The sequence below is a fragment of the Pseudophryne corroboree genome, chromosome 3, assembly GCF_028390025.1.
Source record: "Pseudophryne corroboree isolate aPseCor3 chromosome 3, aPseCor3.hap2, whole genome shotgun sequence".
In the NCBI taxonomy this organism is placed as follows: Eukaryota; Metazoa; Chordata; class Amphibia; order Anura; family Myobatrachidae; genus Pseudophryne; species Pseudophryne corroboree.
This window is the reverse complement of record NC_086446.1, coordinates 381,052,542-381,076,296: the sequence shown is the minus strand read 5'-3', so window position 1 is coordinate 381,076,296 and position 23,755 is coordinate 381,052,542. Positions and strand designations below refer to the sequence as shown.

Genomic DNA, 23,755 nt, shown 5'->3' with positions numbered 1-23,755 from the left:
TGGTAAAGGCCTGGCAGAAAAACATTATCTCAATAATCTTGCGTCATTTCTGCAGTATTATTAAATGAGGGAAAAGTGGAAATGGTAATATCACCAAGACTGCACATAAAACAATTAACAATGTCAAAAACAATTACAAAATGCCTTCACTAAATCATATAAAACATCACAACACACAAGAATAAAAAAAAAATCACCATTTCACAATTGGCAGTTATAAACCTAAACGATATTGCTAAAAAATGAGAGGGAAATATCCCATATAAAGTCCAGCTCCAATAATAACCAGTGTTGAAATCGTCCCTTTTACATGGACAGAGAAACAGGTTAGAACGACATTAAATGACTCTCTCCACACTTCCGGTGGGCGGGGCACTTAGAGTGGCCGCATTTTATATACGCTCCGGACCCTGGTTATTAAACTAGCCTGGAAATTGGATTTATCACATTCTATCAATCCTTTGCCGCTGGATAAGGTATCGCTGAAGCCTTCCTAAGACTTTTGATCCTGGTCTGGGGTCTGGACAGTTTAGATTTCCACCGGAGTCAAGCCTGCAACGGTACGGTGTTTATGACCGCCCTCGTCCATCTTGGGCGCGAACACCTTGGAAAGCTTGTTAAACTTTCCTGTTATAAGTGAACGACTTGCTTTCCTACGGGACTCTTCTATTAGACTGGTTCCCTGTTTCCTCAATCCCTTTCCTGGACTTTGTGTGTATACATACCTATTCCTCCTGTACCGCGGGATCTGGCGTGCCTGGCTGCCTGTACTCGAGCTTAAAACCCGCAGCGGATCTAAAAGCTTTGCCTGAGGCTGCCTGCATCCTTTTTCCCCTGCCACAGCTCTGCATGAGATGCTTGCTGGTAGTGCCGTCTTCTTCCCCCCTGACGGAGTATCCCGGACCCTAAGGGATCTACCAACGGACGAATTGCCGGGATTCCCACTGGTGTCCTCTACTGCCTGGAGGCACTCTTTGGACCCACCTGGGATCGCTAGCTGCTCGGGGGATCGCTTGGATCTGCCTGGGCAGTGTCCCCCGCTTTCTCCCTGCATAACTCCGGCTGCAACTTAACGAGGACTGTCTCTACGGCTTGTCTCTGCCCGGTATTCCCTTTCTCCTGCTGGAACTATCTCTGTGCTGCTGGCACGTGAAGTATCTGCCTGAAACTGCCTGGTGCGCTAACTGCAGCTGCTAGCCCTGTGCCTTTCGTTGGTGTTATCTGTTGGCTCTGCACTCTGGTAATTGTTGCGGTGCTGCTTACCTCTGTCACCACCCTCGGAATCTTCATCCCCAGGTGTCATCTCGTGGATCCATGTTGGTGCATATTGGTGTCTGATTGCCCTGCTCTCGTCCTGACTGATCTGGTGTGCACCCTCTTACTTTGGACCTGGTCTGGGACCCTGCTAATTAGACTCCATAACTCTGGAAAGTGAACTTGGTCCCGCTGGGTGTTCCTGCTGAATGACAGGTCTGGACTTATTTGGCTTTCAATCAGCACTACATCCTCTGGGACTACTTGGCTGGCTGAGTGGTGCTCCTTTTGTTTTATACTGATTCATATCGTATCTTGCTTTTTTTTTTCTTCCCCCTCCTTTTCTCCCCTGGGATTCTTTCCTTCTCCTCCTACTCTCTACACTAGCTACAACTACTTTCTTACATCCCCACTCTTTCTCAGTTCCCCAGTGCTAATTTTCTGCTGTTCTTTACTACACACACACACACACACACACACACTCTCTCTCTCTCTCTCTCTCTCTCTCTCTCTCTCTCTCTCTCTCTCTCTCTCTCTCTCTCTCTCTCTCTCTCTCTCTCTCTCTCTCTCGTAGTGTAGCAGCAACTGTCCCACATCCAATTTGAGGCAACTTAATATTGTGGATTGTTTCTTTTTTGTTAATATTATTCTTTTATTTTTTATTTTATTAAACATGTTCCCTTCTTGTGGGGATTGTTGGGGGCTCACAGCTCTCTAGGTTACTTGACTTACTGAGCTATTTTACAGTCTAACTCTGGTGAATAACCTGCAAATTTTGGTGTTATTATACAGTTATATCTGTGAAAATGTCTACATGTGGGATTCCTCATTTGGAGACGTGTGCTCCAACACCGTCTCTCCATTCTGTCTCATCAGAGGTGGGAGTCATATCTTTATTGTATGACACAAACGCTCCCGCTGCTCAGCTGGCGACAGAATTGTCAAATATCTTGATACCCTTTATTGAGAACAAATTTCACTGTATGATGTCTCTCTTTGACTGCAACCTGGCTCATTTTGATGACCAATCTCCTTGTTTGCCTACTTCAATACAGTCACAAATGGACTCTGAGATTGGTGGTCCATCTAATAATAGCCTTAAAACTGAGTTCACTGCTTCAATGTCCACATATATGTCTGAGGCTGAAGCCCCTATTTCTGTCCCGACAACTTATTGCTGTACTAAATTTGTCAGTTTTGCTTCAATCCCTGATTCTCATCCTTCTGAAAAACAAGATTTGCACATTGAATTGGGCACATCATTATCACCCATTGCCCATTTTTCACTCCACATGAAGGCACTAGGTAGGAACATGCCCCGTTTCATTGACCAGCACATGTTTCTTTCTCCCTCACCCACTGAGTTCATGTATTGGCATGTCGGAAAGGAAAGACCAATCCTTACAACGTGTACCTTATGTCTCTTTGGTGGCCTCCTTGGTTTCATTACATGAGTGCTGACCTTTTGCCTAACTCTCGGAGTTTGGTGCCTAGCTACACTAGACCTTTTCCATGATTTATGAATTTTGTGTAATATCCCACTTGCCCTTATCTTTACAATTAAGATATATAGGTTTCTTTTTTTTCTTTTTTTTGTGACACCAGTTAATCCCACATTCTTGAGAGCTAATACAGTTCACATGCATACACACACACACACACACACACACACACACACACACACACACACACACACACACACACACACACACACATCTACACCTTTTCCCATATTTTCTAATTTCATGTTTTTGTTTTGTTTTTTCAACCTGTGCTGCCTAACCAGTTTGACTCGCCTATTTTATACAATCTCACAAATATACTGTGTTTTCGTAATGGTATTACAGTAGCACAGTAAGCATTAATATTTAATATTATCAGACCGATCAGGTTTTCTCCTAGTCAACCTAATGTGTGTATCACTATATTGCTCTGACATTGCAACCCTTTTGCCATAAAATGCACTAATGTAACCTGATTCGGTTGCCTCTTTAACACATCTTAAATTTACATCTCCTTTAAACCACCGGACGCACTCTATGTTTTTCCGTTATTTGGTGCATTGCAACGGAATATAGCTTACATGTAAGGGTCTGGTGGGCTCTTTTAAGCTCCGCTGCCTTTGCTTCATGGTTCTTGTATGCAACCATACTAACCCCCTTCCTGTTTGATAGGCGTTAGCAATTGGCTGGCTATATGTAACACAAAGTTTAGGGTAATTTCCCTTATTGTTTTTCAGGGAAGTCGACTGCTGACCAGCAGCTGCTTCCCAGTTTGTTTGGTTTGGAAAATGTAGAAATAGTAGTGGTGAAGCTGAGCATCAGGCAAAGTTATTTTAATGGGTATTTGGTATATTTTTCATGTTGATTTTGTTTTTTCTTGTTCTGCTTTTTCTTACCATCCTTCTGATAAGCTTGTAACAACATTGTCTCTGGGATTAATGTATATATATATATCACTATGTTACAAGAGTTGTACTGTACCTAATGTATCTAATATCTGTAAGTGATGCTTGTGCTTCAATAAAAAGAGTTTAAAAAAAAATGACTCTCTCCACGCCTCTGGAAAGAGACTGCAAGTGCTTGCTCATATACCACATCTAAAGGATCGGACATAAAAGGTACCAAAGAGGAGGCAAAGAGACATTCTCTATTAATCTCTCCCTTCCACTACAGTGGTGAAGGCGCTGAGGGTTCCCCGGGGACAGAGGGGTTGAGCATAGCGCTATAGTCAGAGGCCAATAGCAGCTAGCACTCTCCCCCTGCACGTCTCTTATTGTGACATCAGCGTAAGGATGGAGCATAGCGCAATGCACGAAACAGGAGAACAGCCTGCACTCTGCAACACACTTGTACTAAAGGGACTTCTAATAAGGATCTGAATAAAATATATATTTAGCATAATTAATCTCTTTATCACCAAAGCAATAATCCTTATTATTGGAGCTGGACTTTATATGGGATATTTTCCGCTTGTTGTTGTTTTTTTTTTTAACTATATTGGTTAGGTTTATAACTGCTAGTTGTGAAATAGGGATTTTTATTATTGTGCATTGTGATGTTTTATATGATGCAGTGAATAAATACATTTTGTAATTTAATTTTCATAGGTCATTGTTTTATGCATCCCCTTGGTGATATTTATTACAATTTCCACTTTTATCTCATTCGATTGTGCCAGCTGGGGTGCTTCATTTTTATATTAGTGGCTGTTAATAATTCTGGTGGTAGTGTAAGCGCCCAGACTTAATTTCTTTAGTATTATTAAATTATTGCATTCTGCCGCATTACAGCATACACCTTTAAAATACTAAATAGGGCATATTCTATATATCTCACAAATCCAGTGCAACCATGTCATTGCGTCTGGATGTGTCAATATGTTGACACAACCAAGTAGACTTTATTCAGAACCTCTAGAACTGTAGGAAAATCATCAAGTTTTGGTGTAAGGTTGTTAATAATGATTTCACATAAGATCAATTTGCCATTGACCATAATTCTTTCTCCTCCTCAATGTTGTAGTAAACCTAGCAGAGGCGGAACTACCGGCAGGGCAAGCAGTGCGTTGCACTGGGGCCCGCCTCTGTCCAGGGGCCCAAGCATGTAATGAGTCAAACTGACTCATTACATGCCGCTGTGCGCTGCGGGCAACCGCTGCCCGCAGCGCACAGCCGCCCACAGAGGAGGACGGAGGTGAACGGAGGGAGCCGCAGCAGCGCTTTGTTACTGGTGGAGGCGCTGCTGCCCCTCTGCTTCACTATAGGCTGTCTTCCGAGTACAGCCTATAGTGAAGCAGGGGGGCAGCAGCAGCAGCGCCTCCACCAATAACACAGCGCTGCTGCGGCTCCCTCCTCCACCTCGTCTACTGCCCGGGAATCGTCAAGCTACACGAGGAGCCTGAGCCAGCGGAGAGGGTAAGTATGATTCTACTTTCTTTCTTTCTCTTTATTTCTTTATTTCTTTCTGTCTCTTTCTTTATTTGTTGGGACTGCCTGCCGCTATGTGTAAAAATGGGGGACTGCCTACCGCAATGTGTAAAAAGGGTGGACTGCCTGCCGCTATGTGTAAAAATGCGGCAGGCAGTCCCCCAATGTGTAAAAAGGGTGGACTGCCTGCCGCTTTGTGTAAAAATGGGGGACTGCCTGCCGCTTTGTGTAAAAATGGGGGACTGCCTGCCGCAATGTGTAAAAATGGAGGACTGCCTGCCGCTATGTGTAAAAATGGAGGACTGCCTGCCGCAATGTGTAAAAAGGGGGGACTGCCTGCCGCTATGTGTAAAAAGGGAGAATCTGCCTGCCGTAATGTGTAAAAATGGGGAATCTGCCTGCCGTAATGTGTAAAAAGGGGGAATCTGCCTGCCGTAATGTGTAACAAGGGCACGCTGTCTGCCGTAATGTGTAACAAGGGCACGCTCTCTGCTGTAATGTGTAACAAGGGCACGCTGTCTGCCGTAATGTGTAACAAGGGCACGCTGTCTGCCGCTATGTGTAAAAAGTGTGCGTTGTCTGCCGTTATGTGTAAAAAGTGTACGCTGTCTGCCGCTATGTTTAACAAGGGCACGCTGTCTGCCGTAATGTGTAAAAAGAGGAATCTGTTCGCTGTAAGGTGTAAAAGGGTCTCTACCTGGTGTAGTGGTGCTACTGTGCGGCGTAATTTGAAGAATGGAGACTACTGTGCACCGTTTTAGGAATTGGTATTATTTTGTGGCCACACCCCTTCCCCGCGAAGCCACGCCACTATGTATTTTTGCGCGCGCCTACGGCACGCACTGCCCCTGTTGTGCATGCAGGGGTGGGGCTCCGATGCCGTTTCTTGCACACAGTGCTAAAATGTCTAGTTACGGCACTGTTGCTAGGTATCCATTTCTCTGGCCCTGAGCAGGTCCCCCTCACCAGATCCTCTCAAGGGGTGAGGGGGTGGACTTGGATGGGGGCCCAAAGCATTTTGTCGCACCTGGGCCCACCGCTTGCTAGTTCCGCCACTGAAACCTAGAGTCCAATTTTTATAGAAGAGTGCTCCACGTCATTTAACTCCAAAATCCACCAATCCTCTCTCTATCGTCTGTAATGAGGCTGGTACCATACTCCTAAAACAGTCCTTATATCCCCCTAACAATTAACGCTCCCTGTCCCTAACTAATCTTATGGAGTACTTTATACCCAACTCAGGGCCGACTCCAGGCCTACGAGCACCCTGAGCGAGAAAATGTAAAAGCGCCCCCCTAAACCCTATGCGCGCGCCGAAGACACTCGGGGTCCGGGTAAAGTGGGCGTGGCCTCTAGGAAAGTGGGAGTGGTCTCCTGGAAAAGTGGGCATGGCCTCGCAACTTCATATTATCAAACTATAAATAAATATATTTTCACACACCCTCTTCGCACACAATTAGCAGCCTTACACAGAACAGCCATAGTAGTGTTCCTTACACACACTGTCTCCAGTATAGTGCCAGATACACATAATGTGCAGTGCCAGCTAGACATGATATGCCCCCCAGCAGTGCCAGTTACACATGACATGCCCCCCAGCAGTGCCAGTTACACATGACATGCCCCGCAGCAGTGCCAGCTACACATGACATGCCCCGCAGCAGTGCCAGCTACACATGACATGCCCCGCAGCAGTGCCAGCTACACATGACATGCCCCGCAGCAGTGCCAGCTACACATGACATGCCCCGCAGCAGTGCCAGCTACACATGACATGCCCCGCAGCAGTGCCAGCTACACATGACATGCCCTGCAGCAGTGCCAGCTACACATGACATGCCCCGCAGCAGTGCCAGCTACACATGACATGCCCCGCAGCAGTGCCAGCTACACATGACATGCCCCGCAGCAGTGCCAGCTACACAAGACATGCCCCGCAGCAGTGCCAGCTACACATGATAGTGTTCACTTTTTTGGGCAGGGTGTTGATCACAGGGAGGGCACATTTTTAAGTTAGGAGGGCAAAATGATGTACATACTGTAATGCTTGGTGCTCCCCTACCCACATGCCGAAGCATGGACAGTAAATTTAGGGGCGTTGCTTCATGGGGAAGGTGCGTGGCCACATAATAGTGGCAATTCGCATTACACCACACAGTAGTGCAGCTAATACACATTGCACCAGGTAGAACCTCCTAGACACTTTGCGCCAGGCAGAGCACGTTAGACACTTTGCGCCAGGCAGAGCACGTTAGACACTTTGCGCCAGGTAGAGCACTGAGACACATTGCCTAGCGGGAACACTACATGATATGCTCCCCAGCAGTGCCAGATACACGTGACATGCCCCCCAGCAGTGCCAGATACATAAATGGCCACACAGTGCAGATATGCCCCCACAGTGCCCGATACATAAGTGCCCCCACAGTGCCCGATACATAAGTGCCCCCACAGTGCCCGATACATAAATGCCCCCACAGTGCAGATATGACCAACAGTGCCCGATCCTATAAATGCCCCCACAGTGCCGATCCTATAAATGCACACAGGTCACAATACCTGCGGTGCTGGGAGCCGGGAGGGGGAGTCCTGCTGAGGGCGTGGGCGGATGGCTCAAAACTCCTGTGTGCTGCATAGCGCACACACAAGAGTCCGGGGCTGGGACACTGCAGGCTGGCTCCAGACACGAATATGGCGGCGCCCATTAAGGGTGGCGCCCCGTGCGGCCGCTCTATTCGAACATGCCTGGAGCCAGCCCTGACCCAACCTAACAAAGTAAGAAGTTTGACCCCAGAGGTGTTTTTTTTAATCTGAAGGACGTGGGTTTCATTTAATGTACAGTACGGGATTTCACTCGGATTGTGGTTGTGAACTTTATACCTGTTTACATGTAATCATGGATAGCATCTGTTTTGGGACAATTATTTTACTATACTTTGAACTTCTAGGAGGTGGGTGATAACTTCCTTATTGTACCATCGGCAGCACTTCTAGGTGTATTGCCCAAGTGTACAGATTAATCTGTTATATTATAACTCTCCACACAGCAAGAGGCACTTCTACTTGGCAGCTTTCTACATTGGTCTTTGGATACCTTGGCAGATTTCTTAATCCCTTTTATTGAGGTAGTCACCATGGCAAAGAAATTAATACCTGGACTATGGATGTCCCTGAGTTGAATCATGTTAAGATTGTTATGACTAGCACTATGTACACATGCTAAATCATTAGAAACAGAACACACCTATAACGGCAACTTTTCCTTTTAAAGATTTTTCTACTTGCCGGTATAGATCAATAATATCTGCAATTGTTTAGAAGAAAATGAAAAGTAAGGGATAGAGACTAATAGTGTAATCCATTAAACACTCCAGCAGTCTGGAAAGGCAGCAACAGGCAAGGTCAATAATGAAACCAAAGGACACAATTACAAAGCAGCATATGGAACGGAATGCAGAAATTTAAGTTAGAGACCACAGTAGTAGAAGTGGGCACCAGTAAGGAGGCACATCCCTCCTTGTGTTTAAACTCCCTTTACACAAGGAACACATACTCACACAGGACAGTATAGCCGAGCATTCAGTGATGTGGTCATGTGTATAGCCCTGAACCCTGGTAGGTAGGAAATAAGTGGCAGAGATTCATATGTAGATGGTGACAGATCTCGGGTCACATGTTATAATAAAGAAACTATGGGTGGAATTCAAATGATATATCACGCCAATCTCCTGTCTAAAATGATCCCCGTTGTCGTGCATATCGTGCCCATAGTAATCAGGTTTAGCTGTGTAAAGGGTCGGGTGCCTTGCTACTCCAAGGGCAGCAGGCTGAAATAATGATGCCATGACCGAGAGGGCAGAAACAGAATGGGTGTGGAAAGGGGTGAAAAGAATTTAATCCCGCCCTGTGTGTATGGACAGAAGATCCATTGCTTCAGACTCTGAGATCAAGGTTACAAAATCAGAAGTGAGCACCGTGCATAGAATCCTGATGTTGTAAACTTGTTACCCAGTCCAATATTACCAACATTTTGCAACCACTAGATATTTCTAACTAGCAGTGACTCGGATATGTTTCCCCTGCTACAATACTACCATTTCAGTAATGTCTGGTGGTGGATGATAGATACAGTCAAAGGTCTACAGTCAATAGGGTTGACACCATATGAGCGACATAACAATGGTCAACACAGTTCTCTTTGTTGTTTTTTCATGTTTTTACAACTTTTACTGATTTTACTATTAATGTCACTAACTATTACCTTTAATAATCTTGTGGCAATTGTAGCCACCATGCACAAAGCATGGGGAACAAAAGTGTTTCTACTAATTTGGGTCATATATGGTTAAACATACAAAATAACCTAAAAAAACAAACTTCTGTCAACCTTTGTACCTGTGAACCTATTGACTGTTGACCATATGGTGCAGACCTATTGACTGTAGCTCTTTTGAGTGTCTGGGGTCTATTCATGAAGCAGTGTGGATAAATGAGCCAGTGGAGAAGTTGCCCATGGCAACCAATCAGCATTGAAGTAACATTTATAATTTGCATACTACACAATTGTACGAAGCAGCTGATTGGTTGCCATAGGCAACGTCTCCACTGGCTCACTTCTCCACACTTTTCACTGCTTTATGAATAGACCTCTCTTAATCTTTTAATCCACATCCATAATATTAACCCCTTCTCCAGCTATTGCCAACCTCACAGGGCCGGCTCTAGGCATGTTCGAATAGAGCGGCCGCGCAGGGCGCCACCCTTAATCGGCGCCGCCATATTCGAAGCTGGAGCCGGCCCCGTGCAGCATTGGCCCGGCCGTGTGTGCGCTATGCGCGCTGCGCGGCGCCGGTGTCTAACGTCAGACGCCGGCGCCGCGCAGCGCGCATAGCGCACAGAAGTGACCGCCCGGCCGCCCGCACCTGGACCCGGACCCGCACTCGCCCGGCCGCACTCCAGCACTCGGACCCGCACTCAGACAGGCTCAGCAGTACTCCTCCCCCTCTCAGCGCCGCAGGTATGGGGGGGGAGAATTAATCTGGCACCGTGGGGGCATTTATGGCACACTGGGGGCATTTATGGCACACTGGGGGCATTTATGGCACACTGGGGGCATTTATGGCACACTGGCGGCAGATCTGGCACTGTGGGGGGCATTTCTGGCTCTGTAAGGGCATATCTGGCACTGTGGGGGCATATCTGGCACACGGGGCATTTATCTGGCACACTGGGGGCATTTATCTGGCACACTGGGGGCATTTATCTGGCACACTGGGGGCATTTATCTGGCATACTGGGGGCATTTATCTGGCACTGTGGGGGCATTTATCTGGCACTGTGGGGGCATTTATCTGGCACACGGGGCATATCTGGCACTGTGGGGGGCATATCTGGCACTGTGGGGGCATATCTGGCACTGTGGGGGCATTTATCTGGCACACTGGGGGCATTTATCTGGCACACTGGGGGCATTTCTGGTACATATCTGGCTCTGTGGGGGCATATCTGGCTCTGTGGGGGCATATCTGGCTCTGTGGGGGCATTTATGTATGGGGGCATTTATCTGGCACTGTGGGGGCATTTATCTGGCACTGTGGGGGCTTTTCTGTATCTACATATCTGGCACTGTGTGGCCATTTATGTATCTGGCATTGCTGGGGGGCATGTCATGTGTAGCTGGCACGGCTGGGGAGCATATCATTTAGTGTTCCCGCTAGGCGTTTGTGGCTAGGCAATGTGTCTAACGTGCTCTGCCTGGCGCAAAGTGTCTAACGTGCTCTGCCTGGCGCAAAGTGTCTAGGAGGTTCTACCTGGTGCAGTGTGTATTAACTGCACTACTGTGTGGTGTAATGCGAATTGCCACTATTATGTGGCCACGCACCTTTCCCACGAAGCAACGCCCCTAAATTTTTGCTGCGCGCCTCCGGCGCGCACTGTCCATGCTTTGCCATGTAGGTAGATGAGCAACAAGCATTACATTAGTACATCATTTTGCCCTCCTAACTTAAAAATGTGCCCTCCCTGCCCTAAAAAGTGAACACTATCGTGTAGCTGGCACTGCTGGGGGGCATATTGTGTGTAGCTGGCACTGCTGGGGGGCATATCATGTCTATCTGGCACTGCACATTGTGTATCTGGCACTATACTGGAGACATTATGTGTATCTGGCACTATACTGGAGACATTGTGTGTAAGGAACACTACTGTGGCTGTTATGTGTAAGGCTGCTAATTGTGTGCGTAGAGGGGGTGTGAAAACATATTTATTTATAGTCTAATAATATAAAGTTATGAGGCCACGCCCACTTTCCAAGAGGCCACGCCCACTTTCTCTGGAGCGCGCGCACCTTCGGCGCACGCATGGGGGGCGCTTTTACATGTTTTTTGCTCAGGGTGCTAGTAGGCCTAGAGCCGGCCCTGCAACCTCACCAAGTGGTCGCTCCTCCATCTGTGTCTTCTGTTTTCTTCTTTTTTTTTTCTCTCACTCTAATATTCAATCAGGAGTGCTGTTTGTATAAAGAGCAGTATGTGCATGGATTGTCCGGTAAGCAGGATCTCTGGAGATGTGTTTCAGCATGTAGAGAATGCATAGCAGATGGTGTGGGCATTTCTTCTGTGGTACTGAAGCTAGCATATTGGGTGTGTGAACGCAGATTGACAACCTGCTCTGCTGGTCCATAGACATGTGTTTTTCAATTTGATAGCAATAATATTGTGCAGTCAGGATTCTGTGCGCTGGAAGTACAGATGCACAGTAGCTATGATAATCTTTGATGCAATATGGCTTGTAGCGCCTGGCATGCCATGAAGAATTCCATGATGCAACATGCTGCATAGCAGTAAGATGAGCATGGCTACATCTGTATATCTAGCGACACAAACGCAAAAGGAGTGGTCCACCAGCGCTGTTTATATAGAGAGTTCAAGCATTCAATCAATAAATGACTTGATGTAATTTCTGCTTGTCAGATGTACCTTACTCACCGCCGTACAGTGAGATTTCCTCTTATAAAGGTATCTTTTTCCTAGGAAACAGACATCATAGGGTCATATGAAATTTCACTCACCAATATTGCAAGCCCTGTGTTCATATAAAGGTTTCTTTGTAACGGCACCAGGCTTCTCCACATATATCCAGGGATTACTCCTCACGATAATTAGGACTGGACCATTAGATCTCCATAAAAAGCGTTTTATTACAAAAAGATAAAATACATAAAAAAACAGGGGTTACACCACTTCACTCCACAAGGACTCCAAACATTAGCTAGTAGCCAAATTAGTCCCGGGAAAAATTTGAAAAATGGATAAGTTTGAGAAAAAGATCTTACTCCTTATGTACGTGATAGTGGGTATCCCTGTACCTCCAAACACCAACGCGTTTCGGAAATGTTGGGGAGTTTTAGAACGGGATCCTTTATTGAAGGAACATATCTCGAAATTTCCTAAGTTCGTATATAGAAAGGCACGTAATCTGAAAGATATGGTTGTTAGAAGTGCTGTGTCTATACCTAAACCCTTGACTGTCAATCTGTCCAAGGGATTTTACAGATGCGGGACTTGCATAATGTGCCGCACCTGTAAGAGCCCCAATAGTAAAATTACCGAGTATAAATCATGTAGTACTGGGAAAATCTACGAAATTAGTGATTTTGTTACATGCAGTTCTAAATATTGTATATATTTATTGGAATGTTCGTGTAAGGTCCAATATGTAGGTAGAACTTCTCGCATGTTAAAGACGCGAATGGCTGAACATGTGAGAAACATAAAAAAAGGTTTAGAAACCCATAATGTTTCCCTACATTTTAAAAATCACCATCAATGTAATATTAATAATCTGGTCAGTCTTTGCGGGATAAAAGTTGTGCGATCTAGTTGGAGGACGGATGATAAGGATATTAAGTTGGCGAAATAAGAACAATATGATTTAAAGACCTTATCCCCTAGAGCAGTGATTTTCAACCATTTCCAACTCGCGGCACACCAAACCGGATTTTTAAAATGCCAAGGCACACTATCAGTTCCCCACGACCACCAAGGGGGGGGGGTGAGCGGGTTTGGGGAAACACACATTGGCCTCCAGAGAAACAAAACACATTGGCCCCCTCAGCAATTTAAACACATTGGCCCCACAGTAATTGCAGCACACATTGGCCCTCAAAGTGATTGCAGCAAATATTGGCCCCCATGGTAATTGCAGCACATTGGCCCCCACGGTAATTGTAGCATACATTGGTCCCCATGATAATTGCAGCACAAATTGGCCCCCACGGTAAATGCAGAACACACTGACCCCACGGTAATTGCAGCACATATTGGCCCCCACACTAGTTACAACACACATTGGCCACCACAGTAACAATAAATACAAATTTACAGGAACCTACTGTGCTTGAGTAGGTTAGTTGATCTGTAGCTGTGGAGGAGGCAGGAGCTGTGTACGGTCTCCCTCCTTCAGCGGTGCAGCCAGCGGTGAGAAGCGAGGACATAGGAGCAGCACTGGGCGGGCAGGTGACGTGGAGCAGCGCTAGGCGGGCAGGTGACATGGAGGAGTACTGGGCGGGCGGTCGACGTAGCATGCGTGTGTAACCCATGAGTCACGCTGCTGCTCCATTCAGGTCACGGGCCAGGCTGCGTCTGGGCTACCCGGAAGAGCCCAGCGCCGCCCGAGCCCGACATTATGAATTAAAGTGAGGCAGCGGCAGGGTTATGCAGCGGGCATCTCTGGCGGCACACCTCAGAACCGCTCGCGGCACACCAGTGTGCCGCGGCACAGCGGTTGAAAAACGCTGCCCTAGAGGGCTTAATGCCGACTTTGAGACCAAGTGGTTCTTATAGAGAAGATAAATGAAAAAATAAAAAGCTTTTTGTTTTATTATATGCATTTAGCACGGTAAATAATATGGTGGAAATGCTAAAATTTTCTTGTCTTTCTCTTTGTGGGCATATATGGTATAAATCTCGGAATAAATCTAAACACAATGAATGGTTGCGTTCCACTGAGAATACGGACAGTACAAATAAGGAAGAGTTTTACTTCCTGTTTGCATGCCACCGCGATGGTGGAAATGATAAAATTACGACTTCCGGCGGACGTCATCATGCTTCAAACTAGGACGCGATCCGCTGCAGAGAGCCGCTATGGGACTAAAAGGCTTCCGTTTGCTGAAATAATATCTTCCGCCATGTATGGAACGCAAGCGGTGACCGAGACAACCGCTTTGGCGCCACCGGACATCCAATAGTCTGAGCCGGAGACCGATAGGAACTTTGGGACGAAACATATGATTGGTCACATTTCGTTTGTAAATGAGAAAATGAAAATCGAGAATGGATCTGGATGTGGATTAGATATAAAATAATTGGAAAGAATGCGGGATCCGGGCCATGTATTACTATGTTTTAATTATTGGTAATGTTTGAAATATATGTATTTTTCTAAAGGTTATTCGTGTAGACCACTAGTGGGTACTGCACTAAAAAGAGCTTAGTGTGTGGCGCACTCTTTTGAAATGATTGAGTTCATAAAATTTAACTTTTATTACATACTTTTAAAATAAATCTCTATAGCCAGGCAAATAAATATATTTGATAGCCTGAGAGTAAACACCTATATGATTATTGCCCAAAATTATTATTCAAGGATGGTAATTACCATTTCCACTATGATTAGAGCAAATAAAATAGTATGTCAAGCTTAGTGATATATTATTGGGAATATTTTGTACTGTAACGATTATCAATATCACTCATTACCAGGACTATATTAGTCTGTAATCACGGACATAGCTCAGACGTTAGCCACTATCAAAAGTATGTGGTTGCTGTTAGAGTAAGGAGATGTTGTCAAAATTACCTCAAAGGCAGCCCCTGCTCTTGGCAATTCCTCGTCTTTATGTTGCAAAAGAAAACAATGTAGATGTGTATTGTAACATCTGTACACTTGGTCTGCCAGTCTATTGTTCAGACTGCAGTAACTGTGCAGATGTAATTTGATACATTTATTTGTATCCACAATGACAGGATACAATTGTGGCAAAGAAGGCCATTCATGATAGAGAACAGATAATATTGATACTGTCTCTAGATCTGTAATAGAAATTTGTTAATCATGTGCAACAGAACATATTGATTGAAAAAGGATGCGTAACACCTGTTTTTTCATTAGCAGATACTATCCTACAGTAAAAATCATGTATAGGTGGTAATAACGCCGTGAGGAATGCTCCACCTAACAGGGCATACGTGCTAACCACGAACATACAGTTGGAACAGTATTATACAAAAAAGAAGATATAATAGCACTCTAATATGCAATTTCAATAATTAATTTTCTATCAAGTGAAATCAGCACTGTGATAGTTGTTTTCAAACTATTTCTGATGTCAAAATGATTGTCACGTATAGGCACATCTGTATTTTCAGAGACATTTGATGTGTTAATTATGCTCCTTTTGTTAGTAGATGACTCAATTGTCCCTTTCTGGGAAACCGTTAATATACACCTGGGACTCTTTATCTTTTAGTTACCATACCTATTAATGTTTGGAATTTCTGGACTCTATCAAATTAAGATATATCCTAGAACTGTCTTGAATCAAACTGAGAATTGCCACATATGGTTACATGGATATCAATGTGAATGACAATTGAGTCATCTACTAACAAAAGGAGCATAATTAACACATCAAATGTCTCTGAAAATACAGATGTGCCTATACGTGACAATCATTTTGACATCAGAAATAGTTTGAAAACAACTATCACAGTGCTGATTTCACTTGATAGAAAATTAATTATTGAAATTGCATATTAGAGTGCTATTATATCTTTTTTGTATAATACTGTTCCAACTGTATGTTCGTGGTTAGCACGTATGCCCTGTTAGGTGGAGCATTCCTCACGGCGTTATTACCACCTATACATGATTTTTACTGTAGGATAGTATCTGCTAATGAAAAAACAGGTGTTACGCATCCTTTTTCAATCAATATGTTCTGTTGCACATGATTAACAAATTTCTATTACAGATCTAGAGACAGTATCAATATTATCTGTTCTCTAGCATGAATGGCCTTCTTTGCCACAATTGTATCCTGTCATTGTGGATACAAATAAATGTATCAAATTACATCTGCACAGTTACTGCAGTCTGAACAATAGACTGGCAGACCAAGTGTACAGATGTTACAATACACATCTACATTGTTTTCTTTTGCAACATAAAGACGAGGAATTGCCAAGAGCAGGGGCTGCCTTTGAGGTAATTTTGACAACATCTCCTTACTCTAACAGCAACCACATACTTTTGATAGTGGCTAACGTCTGAGCTATGTCCGTGATTACAGACTAATATAGTCCTGGTAATGAGTGATATTGATAATCGTTACAGTACAAAATATTCCCAATAATATATCACTAAGCTTGACATACTATTTTATTTGCTCTAATCATAGTGGAAATGGTAATTACCATCCTTGAATAATAATTTTGGGCAATAATCATATAGGTGTTTACTCTCAGGCTATCAAATATATTTATTTGCCTGGCTATAGAGATTTATTTTAAAAGTATGTAATAAAAGTTAAATTTTATGAACTCATAATCATTTCAAAAGAGTGCGCCACACACTAAGCTCTTTTTAGTGCAGTACCCACTAGTGGTCTACACTAATAACCTTTAGAAAAATTCCTGTAACTCTAGCTTAGTGGCGCACCTCCAGCCTGATATACACATTTTTGGTCTTTTCAAAAAAGATAAGACTACTAATTTCTTTCATTGGTTGGTTTCGCCTTAATTATATTACTAATTTCTGTGACCTGTGCATTGTCCCCCTGACACTTTTGTGTCTTTTCCTTGAAATATATGTAGTAATAAGAGGTTTTAATATTTTTGAATACATGAAAGTTATAGATGTATGTATTTAGAGCATGATAAGTTGAATAGTATGTAATATTCCGGGTTTACAGGTCTCTTTTAATGATGAATACTGATGTCATGTAACGATTGGCTGCAGATCACATGGTTAGGCTCAGTTGGTATAAATATTTGTACTGGGCTTACACACTTCACACCCTGAGGAAGGAAACCTTTCCGAAACGCGTTGGTGTTTGGAGGTACAGGGATCCCCACTATCACGTACATAAGGAGTAAGATCTTTTTCTCAAACTTATCCATTTTTCTAATTTTTCCCGGGACTAATTTGGCTACTGGCTAATGTTTGGAGTCCTTGTGGAGTGAAGTGGTGTAACCCCTGTTTTTTATGTATTTTATCTTTTTGTAATAAAACGCTTTTTATGGAGATCTAATGGTCCAGTCCTAATTATCGTGAGGAGTAATCCCTGGATATATGTGGAGAAGCCTGGTGCCGTTACAAAGAAACCTTTATATGAACATAGGGCTCGCAATATTGGTGAGTGAAATTTCATATGACTCTATGATGTCTGTTTCCTAGGAAAAAGATACCTTTATAAGAGGAAATCTCACTGTACGGCGGTGAGTAAGGTACATCTGACAAGCAGGAATTACATCAAGTCATTTATTGATTGAATGCTTGAACTCTCTATATAAACAGCGCTGGTGGACCACTCCTTTTGTGTTTGTGTCTCTAGAATTTGTCAAGTGTGGGTACTCTTGAGAGTTTGGACCTCAGCTGCAGTTTTTTTGGTGAAGGCGCAAAGGGAACAAAATGCAGGGCCGTAACTAGTTGTGTGTGGAGGGGGCACTGCACATAGCGCTGCAGGGTAGGGGGCGCTGTTGGCAGCCCTTGTCAATTATATGTTTTAATTACTTTTACTTGCAGTTTCCCCCCTTTTTGAAGACCAGCATCTCCTGACCGCCCCGGTCTCCTACCCTGACCCCTTCTGCTGCTAATAACTATACAACATTCGTGAACTCAACTTGAGATTTCTTTGTTATTCAGTCACACTGTCCTTTATTACATTACAAGATGCTGACATGCCCGGGATTCAACCCATTCATTGCCTGTGGCATTGCAGTCAGACAATCTAATAATTGAACTATCTGCCCTTGCATAGAAAGGTAGATAATTCTAAGCTACAGAATTCTACCTATTTGAATCTTACCTTTTGCACTTTGTAAAAAAAAATGATCAGCATTGCGGCTCAACAGATCTATGTAGTGTGTGGCTGCAAGGGATTGGATGTGTGGCTGCACCCTACATAGATCTGCTCAATTGCAACGCTGATTATGTTTTTTTGTTTTTTTTACAAAGTACCAGTAGCTTCATATAGTGTTCATTGTTTTTATGCAGAATCAAATAGATCAATGGGTAGGGTGTTTGATTAGAATTCAACAGGTTATAGGTTTGAATCCTGGGTATAGCAGTATCTGGAAATGTGTTATTTAATAAAGGGTACTGAGTCTGTAACTGAATAACAACGAGCTCTCAAGTTAAGTGCATGAATGTGTTATAAAGAGGATTTATGTCCATTTCCATTTTTTTGCAGTGGTCTATAAATGTGTGTGTATTATTTATAGATATAAAATGTGGGAAAGGTCATCATAGCATGGGCTTTCTCTGTAATCAATCTGGTCATGCCCCTTCCCCAGGAGGAATGTGCCTTATATCCCTATTGAAAAAAATGGTGGGGAAGGGCGCAAATTCTGTCTCTGGCACAGGGCACCAAAAAGTCTAGTTATGGCTCTGACAAAATGTTCCATCTGCAGTAAACTGAAACTTTTATTAATGATGATTAAAATATGGCTTAAGAATGTCCTGGTGACCTAATTCGTATTGCATGTAAAATATGTACCCCATGTAGAAATCCTTTATTTAATGTAAATATGTTGCTAATTCTCATTGTACTATACTGTTGGGAATTGAAACTTGGTGTATCATATAAAATGCCAACTAAGAATTGTAAATGAAATACATTAAGCCAGTGGTTCCCAAACTTTTTTCAATCACCGCTCCCTAGAGTTTCTGACTTTTTTCCACAGCACCCCTAGGCCAAAGTTTGTTATTCAGAAATTTAGAAATAAATATTCAATTACGTAAATTGTGTTTTATATGTCATCCTTAGGTTCAACTGTGTGGTGAGGGAAAATATTTGCTTCTGTTTGTCCACGTATTTTATGACTAACAGCCACCAGCACTGGTTTTGCCTATTACATTGACCATAAATACTTTGACTTGGTCCTGGATCACCAATCCAAGGCACCCCTGCAAGTGTCCCGATGCACCCCAGGGTGCTACAGCACACAGTTTGAGAACCACTGCAGTAAGCAGTACATCATAAAGGAAGTGCAGCTATTGTACTAAGCTTTTTTTGGTTATTCCTCTTCTGTAAAAGCAGTTTCGGTGAAGTCATTCTATTCAGCACTGATCGTCTAAATGAGGATGAGGATCTCTGTTAGTTATTGTACTGAGTTTCTGTAATATACACTACTGCCCCATGAGACTAGCTCCCATAGAAGAACAGTTGTTCATTATTGAGATGCTGATAAAGGCCATTCTTAAATGAGTTATTTGTATATACTGTTATGCCCATATTAATGTTCTATGGTGCATGCATACTTAGTGGATGTATTCCTCTTGTAGGAGGTAGAGACCTGCCCATACATATGAGTTTTTGTGGACATGGTGGCATGAGACAGGAGCATGGTGTGACCAAGCATGCTGTAGAATAGGAACTACACAAAGGATGAAGTGTAGAAAGTCTTGGAAGGGATGGGGACTGGCTGGCCTTTGTTTCCACATTTGTATCGCACAATTTTCTATGAGACCATTGCTATAACATTTTGTTAATGTTTAAAACACTTGTCCAGCAGGGTTGGGTATGTTATGTCAGCTGCTGGGATCTCGGCGGTCAGCATACTGACACCGGGATCCCGACAGCAGAATGCTAGCGGTGAGGTGAGGGGTTGAGCGCAACAAAGCCCCTTGTGGGCTCGGTGGCTCGCTGCACTTGCCACAGGTTCTATTTCCACTCTGTGTGGCGAGGAATAGACCGGTATTTTTAGCTTTTGGGATTCCGGCATCGGCATGTAGACCGCCGAGATCCTGAGCGCTGGTAAAATATCAGCATCCAGTCCAGCATTGCAGCCAAGCTGGAGGCAGGTGAGCTACTAAAGTGGCTTTATGGTGGCAGATAAACACTACCTTCATGGGTTGGCCTGCGTAATAGCGAGCAAATAGGATAAAGGTTCTGGGATATATAAAACTTACAGTAGTTGTCACATTGTGATGACTTATCAGACTGTGTTCTCTCACCCACAGATGGAGAGTCAGAGTATGAGGAACCCATTGAATATGCAAAGGTCTCTATTAACACCACTGACTCGGTGGATGACTTGTACGTTAAGCTGGAGAAGCTTGGAATGTAAGTGCTGACTGATGGAAACCCTGGGACAGAGGATGTGAGGAAGGGAGGGGATATATCTTGGAACGACGTTGTCGAGCTTCCTTGCATGCAACTTGACATGCAGAGTTTAGTTTAGTTTAATCTTTACAAAGAACATATGTTTTGTTATTTTTCGTATAATGAAAAATAATATTGTAATGTAAAAAAAAAAGTAACATCAGATAGTACAATGTCTACGCAACAAAATCCTTTACTATAAAAAACATATCAGAAAGTGCGTTTAATATTTGGGGTGTCAAACTCCACTTGCTGCTGTTTCCATATACAGTAGACTGGCCTCTACAGAGATGATCTGTTGGGAGAAAAGACTGTGGTTAGGAAGCTGAGAATGTAAGCAGTGGCTCTTTGCACCAGTCACTACATACAGTAGCAGTGAATTGAAACCAGTTGTGTAGCTCCATCTAGTGGCCAAAAGTGAGTTAAAGCGTTAAATACAACTATTATAATTTTTCCCATTTCAAATTAATATAACAAATGTAATTTTTTTAACTATTGTTTCTGCCATCTTACTTGTCAGCGTACAAGTAGTTTTACCACATTCCTGATGTGCATATTATTATTATTTTTTATTATTATTATTTTTTATTATTATTATTATTATTATTATTATTATTATTATTATTATTTTTTATTATTATTATCCTTTATTTATATGGCGCCACAAGAGATCCGCAGTTCCCATTACAAAGTACATAAACAAATAAGCAAAACATCACTTACAGTTTAAGACCATATAGGACAAGTACGGAAAACCAGGGGTTAGGTGCCATCAAATGGAGTATGGCGTATAAGATGGTGTAAGTAAGATAAGGATAGGCACATAAGGAAAGAAGGCCCTGCTCTTGCCAACTTACAATCTAAAATTTGTATTTTAAGCTTCTATAAACAGTGCTTATTATATACTGTACTACACAAATGCAATGTATTTATCCTAGCTCAACGTTCACTATTTGTTTAATGTAAAATATTTCTTATTGCAGATTTTCAGCACGCATATTACTATAAAAGCATGCTGGTTAAATCTCTCATTCCTCCTTTGTTGGGGCCTGTGTTGGTAAATACACATTTAGAATTGGCTTATTAGGGGGTATTTATCAAAGTTTGGAGAGAGATGTAGTGGAGAGAAATAATGCACTAGCAAATCAGCTCCTGTCATTTTTCAAATACAGCCGGTAAAATGAAAGTTAGAAGTTGATTGGTTAGTGTTTTATATCGGTCCGCTTTAGCTCTGTCCATAATTTTAAAAATACTCCCCTAAATATTAACTGCATTCCAAACAGACCCATAACATTCTCGCCACACAGAATGTGTTTGCAATCTACTATTGTATATTATTAACTGGTAAGTAAATCCCCACAGAGTGTTGTTGTTTTTTTGTGTGTGTTTTTTGTTGTGTTCTGATGCCTTATATGCTTCCATGGTTCTATCTTTAAAGTCTCCATTAGTTCACTTCACAAACAGGAAAAACAAGATAGAAGTTCAGTTTATTGTATGAGGTGAACTCAAGGCCAGATTAAGCCTTAGGGGGGCCCAGGACACTTAAAGACAGGGGGGCCCTTGTCAGCACTGCCCCCATGGCGGTGCCCTCCGTGCCTTCTCCCTCTGTACCTCCTTTTGGCAGCAGTGTTGGTCCTACCTGCAACCTTGCAGGTCAGTTGAGAGCCAACAAGGACCCGGATACTGAAGGGAGCCATCTGCTCATCTCCCACATCTCAGCCTCATCACCCCCTGTGTCTGTCAGTCTTAAACATCCCCCCCTAAGCCTCACACCCCACCCTGTGTGTGCCAGCCTCACTCCCCACCCTGTGTGTGCCAGCCTCACTCCCCACCCTGTGTGTGCCAGCCTCACTCCCCACCCTGTGTGTGCCAGCCTTACATCCCCCACTCCCCCTGCGTGTAACATGCAGTTAGTTCAGCAGCAGGGGTGAGTCTGTATACTGACCCCTCTGCTCCTCAGCCCGGTGCCGCACCAGCGGGATCGCTCCTCTGGCCTCTCCTGGGTCCTCCTGGCTAGTCCCGCCTCCTTCTTTCCTCCTTTCCGAATCCTGCTTCCACTTCCTCTTCCTGTGGCCCTGCGGCATCTTTCACTGACTGAGAAAGGGGAGGACGGCTGGGATGTGGGGGCCAAGGATACTATATGGAGAACAATGTCCTCCTTCAACTGATCTTCTGGGATGCGGATCCCGCAGATGTGCTTCAAAGCAACTCCGGCTGGGGGGGCCCATTGAGAGGGGGACCAGGGGTACTTTCCCCCTGCCCCCCCCCCCCCCCACTCCCCCTTCCTTAATCCTGCTCTGGGTGCACTGTACTAGTGGATAATTATTCACATTAAGATGTCACTATTCTTTCAATTGTTAAGTAAAGCTGCAAGAAAAATAGTCTTGTGTCTGCAAAATGTTAAACACAGAATCTGTTAGTATAATATCGGAATATACAGTAGCGTTAGAAGTACTGATAATTAGGTGACAGATCATACATGCACCCATGTGGGGAATTTTTATTTTTTCCCCTTTTCTCCAAACACAGGGGGTCATTCCAAGTTGATCATAGCTGTGCTAAATTTAGCACAGCTACGATCAGGCACTCAGACATGCGGGGGGACGCCCAGCACAGGGCTAGTCCGCCCCGCATGTCAGTGCCGCCCCCCCCCCCCCCGCCCCTCCCCAGCAGAAATGCAAAAGAATCTCACAGCGGCGATGCTTTTGCATTTGAGGAGTAACTCCCGGTCAGCGCAGCTCCTGCGGCTGGCCGGGAGGTCCTCTTTGTTGCCCGGGTCGCAGCAGCTGTGTGTGACGTCACGCAGCCGCCGCAGCCTGCCCCCCCCCCCAACGGTCCGGCCACGCCTGGGTTGGCCAGACTGCGTGCCCTAACCGGCAGCTTAACGCCGCCGTCCAGCCCCCTCCCGCCCAGCTATGGAACAATGACCTTCGGCCGTCCAGCATGCGCCGGCACACCACGGCGCATGCGCAGATGTGACCCGATCGCTGCAATAAACTGCAGCGAGCGATCTGGTCGGAATGACCCCCACAGTGTGAATGTAAATCGATGTGTCTAGAAAAACACTGTAACGAGCTATGGACACATTGTTTCCAAAGAAAAGTGTAACATAAGTGCAGCGGCGGATTGGGATCGAACACCAGCCTGGGAACTTTATGGAAGCGGCCTTAATGGGGGCGGAGTCCGAG

At 44.1% G+C, this 23,755-nt stretch overlaps 1 protein-coding gene across 3 annotated transcripts in view; it reads left to right on the top strand.

Moving 5' to 3' along the window:
- Positions 1–23,755, top strand: part of LOC135055661 (myosin light chain kinase, smooth muscle-like) — a 166,807-nt gene that overhangs the window by 114,395 nt on the left and 28,657 nt on the right. For all 3 annotated transcript variants that reach the window (XM_063959992.1, XM_063959990.1, XM_063959991.1), the window contains one exon: positions 20,426–20,528. In XM_063959992.1, the coding sequence (XP_063816062.1) occupies positions 20,426–20,528 (103 nt within the window). The remainder of the gene's footprint in view (positions 1–20,425; positions 20,529–23,755) is intronic.